The sequence below is a fragment of the Numida meleagris genome, chromosome 4 (genome assembly GCF_002078875.1).
Source record: "Numida meleagris isolate 19003 breed g44 Domestic line chromosome 4, NumMel1.0, whole genome shotgun sequence".
Lineage (NCBI taxonomy): Eukaryota > Metazoa > Chordata > Aves > Galliformes > Numididae > Numida > Numida meleagris.
The window spans coordinates 65,749,125-65,768,400 of NC_034412.1; the positions used below are offsets into that span (position 1 = coordinate 65,749,125).

At 42.3% G+C, this 19,276-nt stretch overlaps 2 protein-coding genes across 2 annotated transcripts in view; one reads left to right on the forward strand and one right to left on the reverse strand.

Moving 5' to 3' along the window:
* The window catches only part of MTTP (microsomal triglyceride transfer protein), a 32,844-nt gene extending 22,349 nt beyond the window's left edge, over positions 1 to 10,495 (forward strand). The window contains exons 13-18 of the mRNA XM_021393329.1: positions 502 to 599; positions 701 to 822; positions 1,584 to 1,811; positions 6,272 to 6,396; positions 6,723 to 6,893; positions 7,821 to 10,495. Coding sequence (XP_021249004.1) covers positions 502 to 599; positions 701 to 822; positions 1,584 to 1,811; positions 6,272 to 6,396; positions 6,723 to 6,893; positions 7,821 to 7,989 — 913 coding nt within the window. The 3' untranslated portion in view covers positions 7,990 to 10,495. The remainder of the gene's footprint in view (positions 1 to 501; positions 600 to 700; positions 823 to 1,583; positions 1,812 to 6,271; positions 6,397 to 6,722; positions 6,894 to 7,820) is intronic.
* Positions 18,666 to 19,276, reverse strand: part of LOC110398116 (proline-rich basic protein 1) — a 3,958-nt gene continuing 3,347 nt past the window's right edge. Inside the window, exon 3 of the mRNA XM_021395497.1 lies at positions 18,666 to 19,131. Coding sequence (XP_021251172.1) covers positions 18,666 to 19,131 — 466 coding nt within the window. The remainder of the gene's footprint in view (positions 19,132 to 19,276) is intronic.

Here is a 19,276-nt window from a genome sequence, read left to right on the forward strand (position 1 = left end):
AGAATAAGTATGCACATTTCACTGACATTCATTTAACAGCTAGTTACGTTTTCGGAGGTGCAAATTAGAATTATCCATCTAACTTGCATTGCTGTAGGAAATTTCTTCTGTTGATTGTAATTCTGTCCATTCAATGGGGCTCTTGCTTTTAGATTTTCAAGAACCAATGAACCAGAAGAAATTTAAACATCACAGTAGTAGAAGGAAAATAATCAAAGTATCTCTTCTGCTCAACAATATTAATTTTCAAGCAAGACCTTCATTTGCTTGTCTTTCTGTCTATGACTGCAGAAGTAGCTCAAACTGGAGAAGAAGCTCTGGGTTAGGAGAGACTTAGAGGAGTAAGTTTAGTTTCCTTTCATGGGAAAATGAGAGAGTGAATTTTCCAGTAGGAAAGATACTTTCTCAGATTTGATGTTTCTGTAGAAGAGTAATATATTAGTTATCATATCATTTTTGTGTCTATGTTTTTATTTCTTTGTTTGTTTCAAAATAACACAGCAAAACAGTTCGGAAAGTCCTGAAGGACATGCGTGCTCATAACTATGAGCGCTTCTCCAAGCCAGGATCTTCCTCTGCCTACTCTGGCTATATTACACGTATGTAACCAGGAAACTGCCTTGTAACCCTGTTTTTATTCCCGAACATCTGATTAATCCACTAGTTTAGTCACAAGTAGCTTCTTTCTTTCTTAATTAAGGTGGTCCTGATATATCATCCACGTACAGCCTAGACATCCTCTATTCAGGCTCTGGCATTTTAAGAAGAAGCAACTTGAACATCCAAGTTTTTGACAGAAATGCTCAACTTCATGCTGGCCAGGTAACAGCCACACCATACTTAAAAAATAAGACCATATGTGGGCTTCTTCTTAGACCTTCTTAATTAATTCAGCTAACGCTTAAGACTATAATGTTTGCTACAGTGGCCAGATAACAGTCCAATAAAGGGAAAAAAATTGCAGCAGACAGTAATACACGCATGCCTTAAACCTGAAGACAGGTGTCTTGTCCTATATGATATATCCATGTACCATCTCTGGTTAAATCTACATTGTTTATCTGATATACTTAGTAAAAGCCTAGTGAGTTTGTAAAAGTCCTGTGTTGCAGGTATAACATAAAATGGAAACAGAATGATTGGCTCAAACCCCTTTGAATCAAAGAGATTTAAATGAGATGTCTCCATTTTGGCATTTTATGGATGTTGGCAAGTGCCTTCAATATTATAATCCTCCAAAATTTCTGCAGGACAAAAATTGCACCAAAAATCTTTATGTCTATGGAATGTCTTTGGAAAATGGTCACATGTGTAAAGGAAAATGTTACTGAAAGGAACGTAAGCTTGGGCTTGTGGGCAAAGTGTTCTTTCATCTAAAGGGAAAACAACATGCTGTGGGATTATTTTATTTTCCATTTTTCTAGTTGCTGCACATTGTTCCCTGAAGTCATAACCTCATACTTTTTCATCTACAACTAAATAAATTAGAGTTAGGCTTTTAGACATTAAGAAAATGTGTATGGTTGTTATTAGCCCGTGCTAGGCAGTGTTTTAATTGATTCTGCACCACTGTTCCTTCTTAGGTGGTGATTGAAGCTCAAGGTCTAGAGTCCATAATAGCTGCAACTCCTGATGAAGGCGAGGAAAATCTGGACTCCTTTGCTGGCATGTCAGCCATTTTGTTTGATGTCCAGCTCAGGCCAGTTACATTTTTCCAAGGCTATGGTGATTTAATGTCTAAAATGCTCTCAGCAACTGGAGATCCCATCAGCGTTGTGAAAGGACTTATCCTTCTGACAGACTACTCACAGGTACTAATTGCATGTTTTTGCTTCTTTTTCTGTCTCTCTTAAACAGAAATGTTCTGTCTTCCACATAGAGCATCTTATTTTCCCTTTCCAATGTTGATAAATCTGATCAATGCTATGTAGGCTTCTCTTATTATAGGACCAATAGAAAAATTATAAATGTGAAAGAGAAGAATGAAATTACATGAAAAGCTATCTAGGACAATGGTGAGAACAGATATCATTCTAGAAAACACAGTAACACTGACTAAAACCACATCCAACTGAGAAAATGCTTGAGTAGAAAACTCATATTGTCATCAGCTGTTGTCTCCTCTCCAACAGTTTCTTGTTTACTCTAAGTTTTACTCTTCAAAAGTTGTCCAAAGATCTTACATGCAATGAGGCAATAAGTGTCAGGTCATGAATTAATGAATCACTGGTAGTCAAGTTTTCTGAGGTAACTCACCTTCAAAAAACATTGCTACGAGGTAGCTTACAACCATGCTAAAACAAGAATTAAAATGGGAATTACACAGTTTTTGCACAATTCTCACCCCAAATGATCTGTTCTATTTATGCTTAAATATAGACTCATATACAAATATAACCGACCACATCTAATATTATTGGAGGACTAAGCGTCTAGACATGTTAAAGTGCAGTGCCAGAGTTTGGCTTGATATTTCTGTTCATTCCAAACAAGTGTCACCTTAGAACTTGTAGATTTAACTGGAACACTGGGCTCAAGAAACATCTCAAACTTTACTCCATGAACAGGAATATTCAAAGAACTGCTTGAATTTGGGAATGTTACTGGCAATATAATTTACATGCCAAAGTGCAGAGAGATGACCTTCTTACCTGACAGATGGCTATTGATTTCCCTTTAATTCTTGGCAAAAGAAAATGCCAAAAGCAGATGATGAGAAAATCCACTCCAATCAAAATGAGACATAAACATGCCCTGCACATAACAGTTTTCCTCATCTTGAACCCAGTTCAGCCTCTTTACAAAGGTACCATAGTCCTGAGAGCCTCCCAGGTAGTGCAGAAATTCTCAAACTAAAGCTCATTCCAACAGCAATCTCACATACAGATTATGGGACAAATCTTTACCATGACCTGCTTAACAAACTGACTGCAGAGATGAGAAAGATGATCATATGAGCGTGGTGTTTACAGAACTAAATATTTCCATCTGCTGTGCATGCATCAAGCTCCATACATACCCTGGCAGAATCAGCTGGCTGAACACCCCGAGAGCTCTGCCTGCCAGCAGATTCTCCACTCCTCATCTTCAGAGAACCTCATAAAAGTCTGCAGCACATGAGTGCTGGGACTGCATGCCATTTTTAGCAATATCAGAGTGTCTCATTTTCGGTCAGCCACTGACTCTCTATCTATTTCTCCCTTCATTTGCCACTAGCATGGTTGCTGCCTAGGTCCCTTAGGATTCAATCAGTGGACACAACCAAAAGTGAGCATTGACAACCAAAAAGGAACTTGTTCTTTCCTCTGGCCCCACAAGGGCAAAAATTGTTTAAAACACCATTGAACACACCTTTGGGCTGAGTGGCTCTTTAAACACAATGTGTTTTTCTAAGAATGGTTTTACATTGACATTCCAGGACAGCATCAACATCAACAGTGTTTGGACTGTTACATACAGCCCAGTTAAGCTTCATTAGAAATGCTTCTACCTGGCAAATCCTTTAAACACGACTACAACTGAACCAGGAATCACTGTTAGGGTGGAAGTGTGTGTGACATAATATTGGAACTGAGGAAAAACAGGGCAAGAGAGCCATAATAAAACTAGCTTCTTGATGGTTGAGTACTGCCTCCACTTTCCCTGGCCATGCTTGACCAGAATGTAAGTCCTTTTACAAACTGATACTACAGGCAACCAAGACAAATGTGGATTTATCTTCTATCGGAGATGAAAAGTAGGCATGTGAAAAAGCGCTCACTGTGATACCGCAACTCAGTGTGCCACAGCTGGCCGCAGTGTGATTTCAGCACAGGCCAAAAAACATACATAAGATAGGGACAAAAAAGTTGAAACCAAGCAGCAAATGGATGGCTTGGAAGCCAAGACTGGAGCTTAAAAACAGAGACATTGAACTGTCTGAAAATAACTTATGTAATATTTTGTAATTATTGCAACAGTGCAGCATCATTTTTGAGAAAAGTTGTTTTCAAATACTAGAAAAGTGCTGTCCCCCTGTTGATGTTTGTGAGGATCATTTTGTGCAGCAACACCAAAGCTGATTTATACTTATAGCGCTGTAAAATCTACTAAATAAGCTTCTCCTTAACTTTACAGCTGAAGTAATTCCAGTAGGCACACTTCATGGAGAGGTGATTTCCAAGCTTTTATGCTCCTGCCCACTGTCTGTAACATCCTTTCTCACGTAACTCAAGGCAGTGTTTTACAGACATTGCTAGCTCTCACAGTGCAGTCTGACAGCTAAGAATCGCAGTTCAAAAGCTATAATTGCCTCTATAAAATAAACAGCTCTCATAAAACTGTTTTTGAGACTCCAAAGTCACATGCATTAAGTTTAGCAGTGTTAATATTTCTCCTAGGCAACACACTTGCCAAAGGCACAGAGAAATTAAATACTTTCTTAATAGGTCAGAGAAACCATTCAAAAGCCAGACTCCAGTGGAAGATAGCCAGGTCCCAAAGAAGTGCCTTTTCCAGCACTCCCTGTGCAGTAGTGCTATCAGTGCAAAATATAAAGAAACTTTTTACTGAAACAAAGTATATCAGCATTTTAAACAGCAACTAACCACCAATTCCAGTATTTCAGATGACATTTTCCACTGTAAATGACACACAAAGCTTAAAATAGGAAGGGACAGGAAAATACTGCTCCTGAGAAGGCTAGGTCCCTGTGATTTACACCTCCCATCAGCCTGGACTGGATTTGCACATGAGGCAAAGGACAGTGCTGACCACTAAATAAGGAAATAGATGAGCTAGTAAAACATAAGAGCAGCGCTCCCTGGATTCGTTGCCAGTTTCAGTGGCAAACTTGACTTCACTCTAGGTGAAGGTCTGCGGAATTTAAGGCCTTTAAAGCCTCAAGTTGTGCAGCCATTGCAAGCCAGCTCTACTCTTATATTCTTAGGTGCAACTTGACAATGCGTTTTAAAATATCTGCTCCTCTGGTTGTGTGTATATGTCTCTGTCAGAATGTATTCTGTTACCTACCTCACTCATTAACAGCTACTGACCAATTCAGCCCTTATTAAAAGCGAAGTAAAATAGTGTTTATTGCCACATCTAAACATACCAACAAGCATTTTTTATTTAACTCAGAAAGTATTCTTTCCCTACTTGCAACTAGTAGAAAAAACAGCCTTTGGTTTTGGAAGGACAATACTCCTAAGCCATGACTTTCACCTGCGTGAAAAAAAAGAAATCAGAGCGCACAATGACCATGCTCACTGGGGGCATGCTGGATTTGTAAGCAACAGTCAGTCCACTGCATTCTTGTGTTCAATCTCAAGCCTACTTCAGCAGCAACTGATTACTAAGTTGGCTCTACTGAAAATATTGTTTACCCTAAAAAGAGAGGTAACTATGTACAACCACCACAGTTCTGCGAGTCCTTGATTATAGAAGGAAAACTTCAATATTAAATAAGGCCTCACCGACCGCTACTCCCTGCTGTAGGGGTTTGGAAGACAGACTGTATCTGCCCCCTTCTTTCTTGAACCTTGAGACAGCCTTAGCTGAAACCACTGAGCTGCTGAATAGCTAGAAGGAGAGGGACTTTTAAGGTGCCTGGACATCAAAAAAGAGGGAGGAAATTAGGTATTCACACACCTGCAAATGCCTGCAGCTTTACTGGTGATGGGAATACTACAGACACGTAAACCCTGGGATGGGAGACAACCACCTGCCAGAGAGGAAGCAGTGTCCGTGTGCGTGAGAGACAAGATCAGAATGAACTTTTTCTGAATCAATGGCTTTTGTAAAACAGTGAATTAATCCACTAGTTCTTAGGGAAGTGAGTTAGATTGCCAATCGGAGTGAACTTTAAAATCTTGTCTGTGTGTCAAAATTTGAAAGTAACAAGCTGCTATCTCCCTGAGGTATAGTTGCTTGAAAACTGACTGCACGTGGTGGGTTTCTGATCCAGCCACAGAGGTTTCAAGAAGCCATAAGCATACTTGATGGTTGATGGAAAATGCATTTAATGCAAATTACCAGAGGCAAATAAGATGCACTAACTTATGGCCTTGGCCGACTAGCCACTGAAGCTGCAATTCATGCTACCTTTGGGTGTGTGCTGAAAAAGCCACATTACATTGCACCAATGCTGGGGGTGCAGAGAGGAGTTTGTACTGAGTCAGCTGGCCTCCCAGCAGAGCATGCTGGCAGTAGTAGAGAAGGCAGGATGGAAACCACTGAGGTCTGCAGCCAGTAATGGGGATGTACCTGTACCTGTGCTTCCTCACACCTCCAGGAGTTCCAGCTGCAGTCTGGGCCGAGGGCAAGTGCAGACTTCCAAGGGGGCCTGGCCATTGACATCTCAGGAGGAATGGAGTTCAGCCTGTGGTACAGGGAGTCCAAAACCAACGTCAAGAACCGGTGAGATACCCCCAGTGGGTGCTGTAGCTCTATAAAGCTCATGCTCCTCAGCTCTGGTAGTCCCAATGAGAAAAAAGTAAATATAAAAGACCTTTTGGATGAGCTGAAATTAAAGAACAGTTATGTGTATGGAGAACTTTCGTAGTTCTCTTTGCCCCTTCACTTGGGAAATACCAGTTCCGATCAGTCTCTTCTGAATTTATATACATTTACCTGAAACAGGCTCCTTTGAGGGCAGATTTAGTGTATGGATGCTAGGACTGTTTGCAATGTATCTCCTTATTGATGTGTTTTGAATTAATTGCAATGCCTGAATTTATTTGCAGGATAGCCATGTTTGTAGCTGGTAATGCCGAGGTGGATTCCTTCTTTCTAAAAACTGGTATGGAAACCACTTTGGAAATAGAAACAGCATTAGACTTTATCTCCACGGTGCAGTTTTCACAGTACCCGTTCTTAGTCTGTATGCAGATGGACAGAGTTGGCTCTCCTTTCAGGTAAGAACTAACAGATACAATTTATGAGGCATCCTTCTAGCCAGAAACTCAGTCTGGAATTTTTAGTGTTCACAGCCATGGGGGATTAACAACAGAGGGCAAATTTCAGCCTAACATAAGCAGGTGCAGAGCAGACTGTCATGCACGCTAACTTCTTGCTAACCCATTCTTCCCTGTCCCTCACCTCTGAGATTCAGAAAGGACTTGGAGAAGATCACTGACCTTGCTCTGAATGTGCACTTTTGACAAGTTTTCTACTTTGGTTTAACAAACCAACTAATTGATGTGACAAGACCTAGCATATGATGTCCCTAGCATATGATCAGTTCTGATGGTGATCTGAAACGCTGCTGGTGGTAATTCTCTTTTCCACTGTTGAGAGACTAAGTACATAGCCATAAACTGGCTGAACTTGAAAGATTTCTTTATGATCTGCTATTTATTAACATCAGTAAAGGTACCTGGTGATTTGAGCTCTCATAACTGTTGTGCGCTAACTCATTTTGTTAAGGCATCAACTTTCCTGAGATCTAAACTGGACAATAAGGTGAAAGATGCTTTCCAGTAGGCAACAAGTACTAGCTGCACTGCCATGCGAGAAGCCTCGTTTACTACTTCTTCCTAATCCCTATTTGCTATGACCTAGAGGCAACAACATTTAAAGAGCTTGTGCCAGATTTCCATACAGTGCTTTCTGATCCAAAAGGTGGTAAGCCTGAGAGGAATTAAAGAACTTGAGGATCTCCAGAAAATCCTAAGAGTCTGTTAAATATGTCTTAGTCTGCAGGTGCTAAAACATCTTCTGATTACACCCACACATTGTGGCAGTGTAACTTCGTACATAAAGTATTTGTCTCTAGCCTCACCTACAGGGCACAGTTTTGCATAAATTTGCTAATGCCAGACCCCCACGTTGTATCTTCACAGGCATTCCATGACCAAGTATGAAAGCCTACCATCTGGCAGACGGTACACTGTGAGGAGAGGGAAAGCAGAAGTGCTGGAAGGTTGTGAATATCCTCTCCATCAAGAAAACTCCAACATGTGCAGGATGGTTTTCAGCACTGCATCTGATTCCTCAAGCAGCTGGTTTTGAAATGGGCACCTTGAGCTTTTGTTGTCCTGAATCCGTGGCTCCCTCAATGACTTAGGCTTGTATGTACTGTACTAACTTGGAGCTTGATCTTGCACTACTGCAGGTAATGGGAAATTTGCCATTGATTTCAACAGGCCAGGATCAGACTCTCAATGCGTGTGCAGTGTTTACATAATAACCTATATTTAAGACTTTTGTAAAAAAAAAAAAAAAAGGTAGGGCTAATAAGGACTAATTTGGTAGTTCTTTATTTGTACTTTTTGTGCCAAAAGCAAAAATAATTGCTCATTTTTCTTTTTTCAGGGAGTACAGAAGTCCATGTTTTTGACATGCAGTAAGAACAATTATGATGTATAAAGACTGATTATTTATGAATATATTTGAAAGTATTTGGGTGTTTTAGGCCTATGACCAATCCTCATTAATATTGAAATAGAGTTAACATCCAGATGGGACCATGAATTCCTGGTTACTCAGTACTGCCTGTTTACAAAAAAAACAGGTTTTATTTTACATGATTTTAAATGGATTTTCCTTTTTTTTTTTAAGCAGTCAGAACTTGCTTGTTATTATTATTTATCTTTTTTTTTTTTTTTGTATTAACTGCTATAGTTAAACACAATTGATTAAAAAAGTGTGGAAACATTTCCAAAAGTACTTACAGTTGCCTTAATTCTGTTCCAATTGAAATCAATGGTATAATTTCTGTAGTTATCACCAGGAGCAGAGTTAAGCTGACACCAACTGCTCTCCAAGGCTGCCTTCTGAAAATGTAGGTTGTTGTATGTAATCAAGCCAGGTGTAGCTCAAAGAACGAGCATTCACTGAGGCAGTTCTGAACTATGATAAATGAAAAGGTCCTGAAAGAAATCCATTTTGAATGCACAGTTTAGCAAAGCCTGGCCAGAGACAGAACACCTTTTATTCTATGTAAGTTAGGTTCATATTTGAATGTAAAGAAGTAGTCACTACTTTTACAAGTTATCCAAATAAAATGACTTATATTAGTACCTTTTTGTTTGTTCCAGCAGCAGCTATGCAAGAACTGTGGGGAAAAAAATACATTTTACATTTGCAACAATGTTGCAAATTAAGAAAGAATATCCCAACTCAGCTGAACTCTGACAGGATCCGATTTAATTTTTATAGGACAAGGTGTGTGAGTGCTCATAACAAAAAAAATAAAACAAAAAGCTAGGAAGAAAACAAAAAGCCCACAGGTTGCCATGACAAAAAATGTACTACAAGAATGTGAAAAAAAAATCCCAAGTATTTTCATGCTGTAAAAGACCAAGAGTGCCCAACCTGCAGAAATCAAACTATAAATGGGATGAGACAGTTTGCTTGTTGTCTTTCCTGACCATGCTGACACAACTCTAGTCAAAGCATAAATAAAACAGGCAAAAATACAGTATGAAAAAATTGTTTTGCTTTCATTTGCGGTTTTGTCTGTTACCTTCTGCGTTGCGATACACTCCCATTGGGAAGGAGTGGTGTTGAAGGGTGCAACAGGAACTATTTCATTCCTCACCACATAGGACACAGCAACACAGGCAAGAAGATGGTGGCAGGTCCAGAGGGTGATGTAGACCCCAAGCAAGATGAACCACATGCTGGAGGTGCTTATTCGATTGTGCCCAGAGGAGAGGTGTGACATACCTGCTTCTCCTCTATGTCAACATTTACCAGAGATAAAGTATTTTCTGATTACAAAAATTAATCCAGCCATGGTCAAGTATTTGGCCACCACCACCAAGTTTGCCTTTCTCTCATATGAGCATGCACAGCTCCGCTTAACATAAATACATTAAATCTCCTGGACATACGGATCTATGCATTTTATTTTTTTCTATTTACTCATCAACCCCCAGCACAGCTTCTTGAAAAACTGCATGCTCATCTGCATTATTGAAAACAGCTCCTAGGACAATAAGCCTGAAAAGGTAATTTGGGGTCCTTCACACCTTTAACTGCATCCCTTGAAGCTAAATTATATGGAGCCCATTCTACTCTTTCAGAAGTGATAAACATCCGCGTGGCTACTCCTGGGTACAGCAGCAACACATTTGTGTCTGAAGTTATCTGACCATAACAGCTGGACATAATGGGGATGCCAGAAGGGTCTTAGTCCAACAGCTGGGTAATGGAAGGCAATGGTTTACTGACGTGGGCTCCATAGCTACAGAAACAACAAAACTGATGTTCCTCTAAAATAAGGTGAAACTAATACATCGCTTAATCCTGCATTTGAAGAGAAAACACATTTAGGGCTATAACCACAGCAAACGCTATGGATGCTTATCAAACCATGGAGGGTGAATGGCAAATATATAATGTACATTTTAACAACCTATAATATGTACTTTTAAATAATTGGCAATGGTAGCAATTGAAGATTAGCTTATGCTGAAGTATACTGAAGAGCTAATGCTCAATCCTTACCAATCAAAAACCACTGAAAGAACAAAATAATAATAATTCAGGAATTGGAATAATAATTCCAAAAATCAACTCATTTGAAAAAGAGACTGTGAAACTTTTCCCTGGAACTTTCAAAGACTAAGAATTTTTAAAGAGCGTTTTTCATATACTCTTCAAGAAGTATTTGAATTTCAGGATTAAGTTTCTTGCTCCACTCCCAAACATAATCTTGTGCACAGAGCACACTGCAAGATCATTGGTTTGGAAAGCAGACTTCCTACGAGACAGAGGCTCCATTTCTTTCTTCCATTAAACAATAATTTAAAGGCTCTGAGAAACATTTGAACAAAAAATTTGGTAAGCAAAATAAAGAGAAGCCTGTTCTCATGTGCCAGATGAAGAAACAAACAGAACACGAAATGCAGTTCAGGTTTTTACTTACTTAAATCCTTGACAATTATTATGAATTAACCCATCGGTGCAGTTGGTTGTTCATGGATATTAAGACCAAATATGATTTTCATAAATCATAAGCAACTTGATCATAAGAAACTGCTGGTAAGATTTTTCCTTTCCTGACAACAGTGGACACCCAATGCTTGGGTGTAAACTGGGGTGAGCTCAGAGCAGCCTTCAGGCATGCTGATAGCATCTTCCATTTGTTTTGTCAGCGAGAACAGGATCATCATTTCAATTGTTTTATCAAAATGAATCAGTTCACACTGAATGGTGCTAGCTGAACACACATTCAGCAACTTGTGAAATACTTAGCCCAGATTTCCAGGAAACATGCTACTGATGAACTCAGTTCTAGCTCATGAGAGCATCTTGTGCAGTTTGTCTGGCTGCAAAGAGATAACAGAACAGAAAGAAATGAAAGTCCTCAAATATGGATATTTTTAGGATTTAAGAACACATATAATATACATTACAGTGTCCATGTACTTTAAAAGACAGAAGAATTTGTTAAAAAAAAGCAAAATATACAAAGTCCTGATTAAGTAAGGTTGCATTTTCAACTTGAAATGTGTACCTGGTCTGAGGGAGGTCAAGGCAAAGCAGGGCAGTTGCAGTACTGGGCTGGCAGGCAGTGCTTTGCAGCGTCAGGTTCTAATTTGGTAACCAGATGACAGGTACTTCAAAACAAAACAAATGGATACGGCTTTGGGTTTGTCAAGCCAATTGCTTGTTTGCTACAGTGACAATGCAATATAATAGCAACTATAAAATAGGCTTCTCCCTCTCCCAAAAAACACACCACTTGTTTTATCCTAGATTGCTTGTTTAAACTTAACATCAGGGAACTGCTTCTCCTCCAGCACGATTCCCATTCCTTCTGACAACAAGTACTGTACTTCTACCTTCTGGTCTCATCACTCCTATCAGTGATGTTTTGAAAACAATTTGGAAACTCAAAGATTTTCTCCACCAACCCTTGTAAATACCAGAAATATTTCACCTGACTCATCAGATTAATTTGAAGCATTTGGACTCTTGTACTATAAGGTGCACTGCTGGTTGATGAAGACTGGCCACAAGACTGGGCTCCTTGGGGATAAGTGAGAGTTCACTTCCCTCTACATACCTACTTCTGACCTGTTTAGCAGAGGTTTCAGCTTAAAAGACTCACCTGTTATCCAAAACTAGCAGTGATGGGAAGAGCACCTCACAAAGCTGCATGGCAATCAGGCTCCGGTGACTCTTCTTAGAGAAAAGTAAACAAGCAGGTCCCAAATTTCCTGTTGACAACCCCAGTTCCCTTTGCAGTTTCAGACTCCCTTCATTTGAAGAAGGTGATTGACGTCTCTTCTCTCTGCTCTCCTCCCACACTTCATTTGATTTTCTTCTGGTTACCCTTTGGCAGCCCAAGATGGCCCAGCCTGCTCCTGCTGAGACAAGGCTGCATGGCTCCGCTTTCCCTAATCTGTTTCCCCCTTCTCCCAGTTCTTTCTGTCTACATCTGTTTTCACTTGGTTGATTTATATGTCCATATAAGAATCCTTAGCTATACATCAATAGTTACCTCACTGATGGTATTTATCTCAAAATGCAAGGCTCTGGTGCAAATTTCAAAGAACCCGGAGAGAGGGAGAGAGAACTACTAGAAACACCAAAACACAGTTTTACCATCAAACCTGTGCTTTCCGATTTGGTGTCTTGAAATGATATGGCAGATTCATAACAGATACCTTACTTCCAATTGTATTGCTGGTAGATAAATGATGAGGTGAGAATCTGCATTCCTTTAACTATCTCAGGCGTGCAGTTAAAAAGATTATAAAGATTTAAATACACAATAAAATACATATATTAGAATATAGTATAAGGATGATATAATTTGCCTCTTAAATACTAAAGACGTAAGACACTGTGACAACTCAGGAACACTGAGCATGGGGCTTTGAGTTTGCTCTGCACTGAAATTTTTCTTCTTTCCTGTTCACGCGTTCTGCCAAGCAGTGCCACTCTTAGTTGTTCTGCATGACAGCAAAGGCACTCTGCAAAAATATGACCAAGCAGGCTCATTTGAAGTGTGTCTTTTACTGAAAAATACATTTTATTTGTCATTACATTCAAACAAAACAAAACAAAACAAAACAAACCACCCATAATACAAATGCTTACTCATTCAACTACAACCTTTGGTATCCAGCAGTTTCAACCAGTCTGTTCTCAAGCGATATCGACGTCTCAAGGTGTCCCTGACGTGTAGTGCAATTCCCGGAGCCGCTCGGCCGCCCAAACATCCCAGGCTCGAGGCACTCAGCAGCAGGATTGCTCCCGGTTTCAGCTGTATGCTCCCACAGTGTCGTCTACATTGGAAGCAGCTCAGAGTCCATTTTTCTCTAATTACAGCTTTATTTTTTCCACGTTACCCACACAATGCTTTCATGGCATTTTCCTGTTTGCCTTATAACCCACTGCTCTTCCATCAGACATACCACCCACATTCTATTAGCAATCACTGTCCTTACTTCACACGTGCACTTTTAAATACCTTTACACTGATAATCCATCCCCTTAAAAAGAAGGGGAACAAGTATGAAAAAAAAAAGAAAAAAAAAAGAGGGAGAGAGGAAGAAAAAAAAACACAGAAAAAGGTGGAAAAAACACACGCATTTTTAAAGTACTGTATGTGTTCTTGAGTAGCTACAAGTTAATGGTAATTTATGAGAATTAGGAATGACACTTTGGCCATCAACACTAGATAGTAGAGGCATCTTTGAATGCAGACAGGGAAAAAAAAAACAACAACCACACGCACAACCCACAAGTACATTTTAAATCATTCACCAGGGATTTCACTTTACACAAGTGAAATAGACCCTGCTGTGAAGGACCAGAGCCACATTCACGCATCACTCCAGCCCCACTGAACCTAAAACTCATGGCTGCGACAGGCCTCAAACCCCGCCACAAGGCTGAGAGGGAGCCCAAGTGGTGGGCAGGCTGCAATGCGCTGTGACTGCACCATGAAACATCTAACCCAAGCAGCTCATGGGCCCCGACACCAAGGGCTTGCCTCTCACCCCAGGTACGTAGTTACGCATCACTCCATCAGCAGAAGAAACTCACCCCTGGCTATTCTGAAGAAGCACCACATTCCCAGGATTTTGCCAATCTTTTCTGGCAATATCTGCTGTGTGCCAAGCTGAAGCCCAGGTTGGATGCACACCGTGTGGAGAACCAGGGGCTTGGCCCTGCAAGTTACTGGTTGCTCCCAGCCCAGCTCAGCAAAGCATCGTGCTGTCAGGCCACCAACCATCATGGACCCAGGAAGACCACAGGAATCTCCTTGGGAATCCAGAGCCAGGGTGTGGGAAGGCTTTGCTGGGCTGGGTTGGGCAGCTCAGATCCCTGCAAAACCCACCCCTCCATGCAAGCACCTGCACCATTTGGCAACAGACAAAACCTAGCAAACATTGTATAATGTTAGAAGTGATACATTCTACTGAAGAAATCTCCCCTGAGAAAATAAAGTAGCTGTTGGTATCACCTCATGTCATTGCTTTCATCTCTACAGGCAGTTAAAATAATTTAAAAAAAGAACAACATACAAAAATTTCCTCCAACAACTACATTTTGAAATCCTGGGCACTTGTTTTCTAGGCATTTTTTCTCTTCAAGTACACCGGGTGAAACTGTAAACCCTGAGTTTGTGTGTGCAAACCTCTATCTTGTAAACTGCAACATGAAACTTCGCTCTGAGCACCGATGTAAGAAAAGGTAGCACGCAAATATTTTAAAACATGAATGCTAATATTGTAATGTACATACCATAGACGTCTACGTCCCAGTGGACAAGCTACTCTGGTACCTGCGCTGTCCTGCAGTCCAAAGTGCTGTTTTAACTCTGATGGTCTACCGGTAACATGCACAAAATTACTCAGTAAAGGGAACGGGGAAGAAGCGTTCATTTTCCATAAGAGACATTTAGCCAGAATCCCAGCAAAAAGACTTGTAACTGCAGACCAAATGACCAAAATGCAGGAATTTAAAGCTTACATGCTACGTGTTCTAGTCGGGCACTTCAAGCTCTTAAAAAGGGTCAGGATATTATTTTTGATTTCCATAACAATGAAGATAAATGAGAAGATCCATGCCACATCACTCGCTGTATGTGTACGTGCAGTGCACCTCATCCTGAGGGCAACGACAAACAAAATCTCACACCTATAAGGATAGCTGTAGCTGATTTTTCTGTGTTTTGCTTGTTACTTGTGAAAATGACAATTTGGGGAAAAATGAATGTAAAAAAATACTTTGCCAGGTAAAATAAATCAGCACAGCTAAAGACTCGGTTTGCATGCAGAAAGATCATGAAAATACCTAAATTCTGCATAAGAAAATAGTGACAGAATATGATTAATAGAAAGCCCAGTAAGTGCTTAAAATTACAAACTGCTCAGCTCAACACTGACTTTATAATAACACACACTATGAGCATTAAAATTGACAGCGCCTATCTCCTTCACATAAGAACGCAGTGTCTGCGCTGTGCAGTTTGCACCATGTTTCACACAGTGCTGACACCTGGCTGCCTACCCGCCACATCTTTTCTGTTCTAACAGCGAATGGAAGAAATTAATTCTTCAGGATTTACTCAGTTTAAAAGAGCAAAAAATGCTAATGGCTAATGCATATACAAATATATTTATATTCTAAATAAACAGAAAAGCTGCTTAACTTTACAAGTAGCTCGAATGCTTCTCCATCGCCATTTTAAAAACTGATGGAATAATTCTCTTCTTCCTGTTAGTGTGAGAGTTTTTTAGAAGCAGGCACAGGAAAACCCTGCACGTGGCAAACCGTAACGCACAGGCTTTGGGGGGTTGCATTTATGTTTTAAATATTCAACATTTCACCTCGAGAAAGTTTTACATTAAATAACTTAAGTTTGATCTTACGCTTACAGGCTTCACAAAGTACTTCACTGAACTGAAATTTTGGGCAAGGAACACGGTAGTTTAGCTTCATCTGCATGTTCATAATTCTCTTCTACTGAGAAAAAGTAGTTGCTGTAAGCAAAATTGTCAGTCTGAGCAACACTGGACACACATTCATAAGTCACTGCATTTTGAGTGACCATGGATTCTCTTGTTTAAGAGAGGACTGTTTTATTAGCAAATAAATATAGCACGGACGTGGCCCTCAGGTGAACCTGTCAAACACTGTTAAATGACTGTGCGTGAATGGAGCTAGAACATAAAGTTTCTCTGGGGGGAATCACTAGGGGTATCTTCTCGGCAATGTGGCAGTTTGAAACAGAAAAGACTGCAGCCTTAAAGCAAAATAAATGCTGTCTTCTCCTTTAGAACTGAGATCTACAAATATCATATCCATCTCCTTTCCAGTATTTCAACACCGTGATAATTAAGGCAACTTGTGATGTTCAATACAGTACAAAGAAGCAAACGAAAAATGAAAGCAATCAAACACATCTTCTGATATTTACACAATCTCTTTTGAACCATGCCAAAAAAAACCCACTACAGATGACCTGAACACTACAGTTCTCTCTGTTTGCAATTCAAAGTGCATAACTATAGAGTGAAAAATAGAGATCTGATCTTATATTGGCACCAAAACCTATGGGGATGATTGTAATGTACAGCAATGACAGAGAGCTGAGGGTCTCATTTCTTTTTCAAGAGCCGTGTAGCTACACTGGCTAATCCCAAGCCACTGCAGGCACCTGGAGAAAGCTGTGCTTTGATCCAAACCCAAACACGGCTCCATTTGCACGCTCTGCTTTACAAACAGCTGCAGCAGCAGCACCACTTGCAGCCACATACAAAGTCTGCAGATTGGCTTCCATACAAAAACAATCGCGCAGAAAATAATGCAGTGATTTACTGCTGTTGAGGAAACAAGAAACTTACACACTTGTTTTGTACGAAGCAAAAAATTAGAAAACAGTAGAAGCAGTTTTTAGGATGAACATTTGGCGTTACCAGGCGTATTTCAATTAAAGGAGGGTGATCCTTCTTCCTTAGCCCTGTAGGGGAAAAAAAAATCATTAATAAAAAGTAGACTCTTAGAGAACTGCCACAAATGTTTAAGCAATCTTTCCTACTCCAGAAAAGCACGCAGCATGTCCTTTGCTGCCACGGTATTCTTCCTATTAATTCCCCAAGCTACTGCCAAGGATGAAACAGCAGCATCCCAAGATTTTAAACAAAGTGTTCAAGGCCAGGTTGGCTGGGGCCCTGGGCAGCCCAATCAGGTGGGTGGCAACCTCGCGACAGCAGGGGGTTGGAACAGGGTGGGCTTTAAGGTCCCTTCAAACCGAAACCATTCTGTGATTCTGTGATTCTGTAGTCGAGCAGCCTCGTATTTTCAGCAGAACCAATCCCAGTGTGTGGGGTGTGAAGTGTGCACTGCCTTAATTTCCTTCTGGGGAGCCCTACGCAGGTATATAGGAAGACAACAAAGCCATCTACCAGGGATTTCCAAGCAAAGGCTGACATTGGCCTGGAACGTCCAGGAGTTCAGTGCCCAGTGTGGGACAGCCAGACAAGTCTTCTGATTTCAGTAGCACCAGTAACTATACACAGCTGGAAAGTGCAAGTGCTAGAGCTTTACTTACAGGCCTTGAAAGTCAGGTGCAGCACCCAGCACGATGCAAGTAAGCGAAAGGGAAAGAACCCATAACCATTTGTGTAAGCATTTGCAAAGTTAAAGCCTAAGAGCTGGCTCAGGAAAGCATCCCAAAAGGAAGGGCCATCAGCCTCACAAAGCGCTGGTGGTGGTGTGAAGCTGAGCGGTACGTAAACATCTCTGAGGCAACTCCGGATTGAAAGAAGAGTTTGGAGCTCTGCTTGGGCAGCCATATGAAAGAAGAAGGGCAGTAGGAAAATCCAGCTAAGAACTACGCTGCCAAAAGGGGACAGAGGCCAAGCAACAAGGTGAGTCCCTGGCCTGGTGATACGGTTTGTGAAAAAGAAAGAAAATAAGAAAGGAAATAGAAGATGAAAAGAGAGATCTTCCATTTATTCCCATTCCATTATGGGAAGTTATGGAGAAGTGGAGAAAAAGTACGGCTTGAGCTTCCACTCAGCTGGAAAATAGGGACCCAGCCAGCCCAGTGTGTCATCTCTGCTGGCCAAAGCCAGGTCTAAGCGATGGAATCTGGCTGCTTCTCAAAGCTACAACCTGACAAACAGCCCAACCCAATGCGAGAGCAATCAGAAAAAATGACTGACAGCTCCTACTTGGATCTGTGTGAAACAGAACTGTCGCTTCCGCTTCTGCTTTCGCATCGCAGTTTCTTGTTAGGGGAAAACCTACCCCAAGCAAAGCCACAGATGTGATCAGAAAGATAAAGACAAAAGGGGAAGAAAGGAAAACATGAGAATCACAGAACCATAGAACATCCCGAGTTGGAAGGGACCCACAAGGTTCATCGAGTCCAACTCCTGCCTCCACACAAAGCACCCAAAAATCAGATGCTGCGCCTGAGTGTCGTCCAGGCGCTGCTTGAGCTCCAGCAGATAAGGAAAGACAGAAAGAGCCAAGCAGGGACAGGGAAGTTACGAGGACAAACAGAAGTACTGAGTTTGTGGGAGGATCCAAAGCGACAACTGGGGAGAAGAGCTTGTACTGCAGAACCCAACAGATGCCCGACGCCTGGATTTGCCCTCCGACCCAGCTGGAAGAGGCGAACCCTTTTCCCAAGCCGTCACCAGGCGCGCTAACGGGGGGCACACCCTCCCCCTCCCCCCCAGCCGCCGCCCCTCGGCACTCACCGGCGCTCAGCGGTGCTCCACCACCAGCCGCATGGTCGTGCCGTCGAAGGAGGGCGGTGCCACGAGCCGCGGGCCGCCGCCGGGCGCCGTGATGCTGACGAGCGGTTTGGCCTCGGCCGCCGCGCGCCGCGCCGCCGCTGCCGGCCCCTGCCCGCCGGGCACGTAGTAGGGGCCCTCGGGCTCCGCCGGGCTGCCCGGGTCGGCCGCGCCGCTGCCCTCGCTGCCCGGGTGGGAGAGCGGGCGCGGCAGAGCGCCGGCGGGCAGCACGGCGGCGGCGGGCAGCAGCCCGGGGTACAGCATGTAGGCGGCCCCGAAGGCGCCGGCGTTGAGGGCGAGGGGCGACAGGGGCAGCGGCAGCGGGGCGACGGCGGGCGGCTGCACCGGCACCTCCACGTACTGCCCGCTCTCGGGGTCGAAGAGGCGGCGCTTGGCGGGCTGCTGCGGCGGCGCGTCCAGCAGGTAGTACTGCCCGCTGCTCACGTCCAGCAGCACCCGCCGCTGCGGCAGCGGCTCGGCCGCGGCCACGGACGGCGAGAAGCAGAACAGCGGCGCCGGCGGCGCGGCGGCGAAGGGCGGCAGCGTCGGCGGGAAGAGCGCGGCCGCAGCGTCGGGGGACG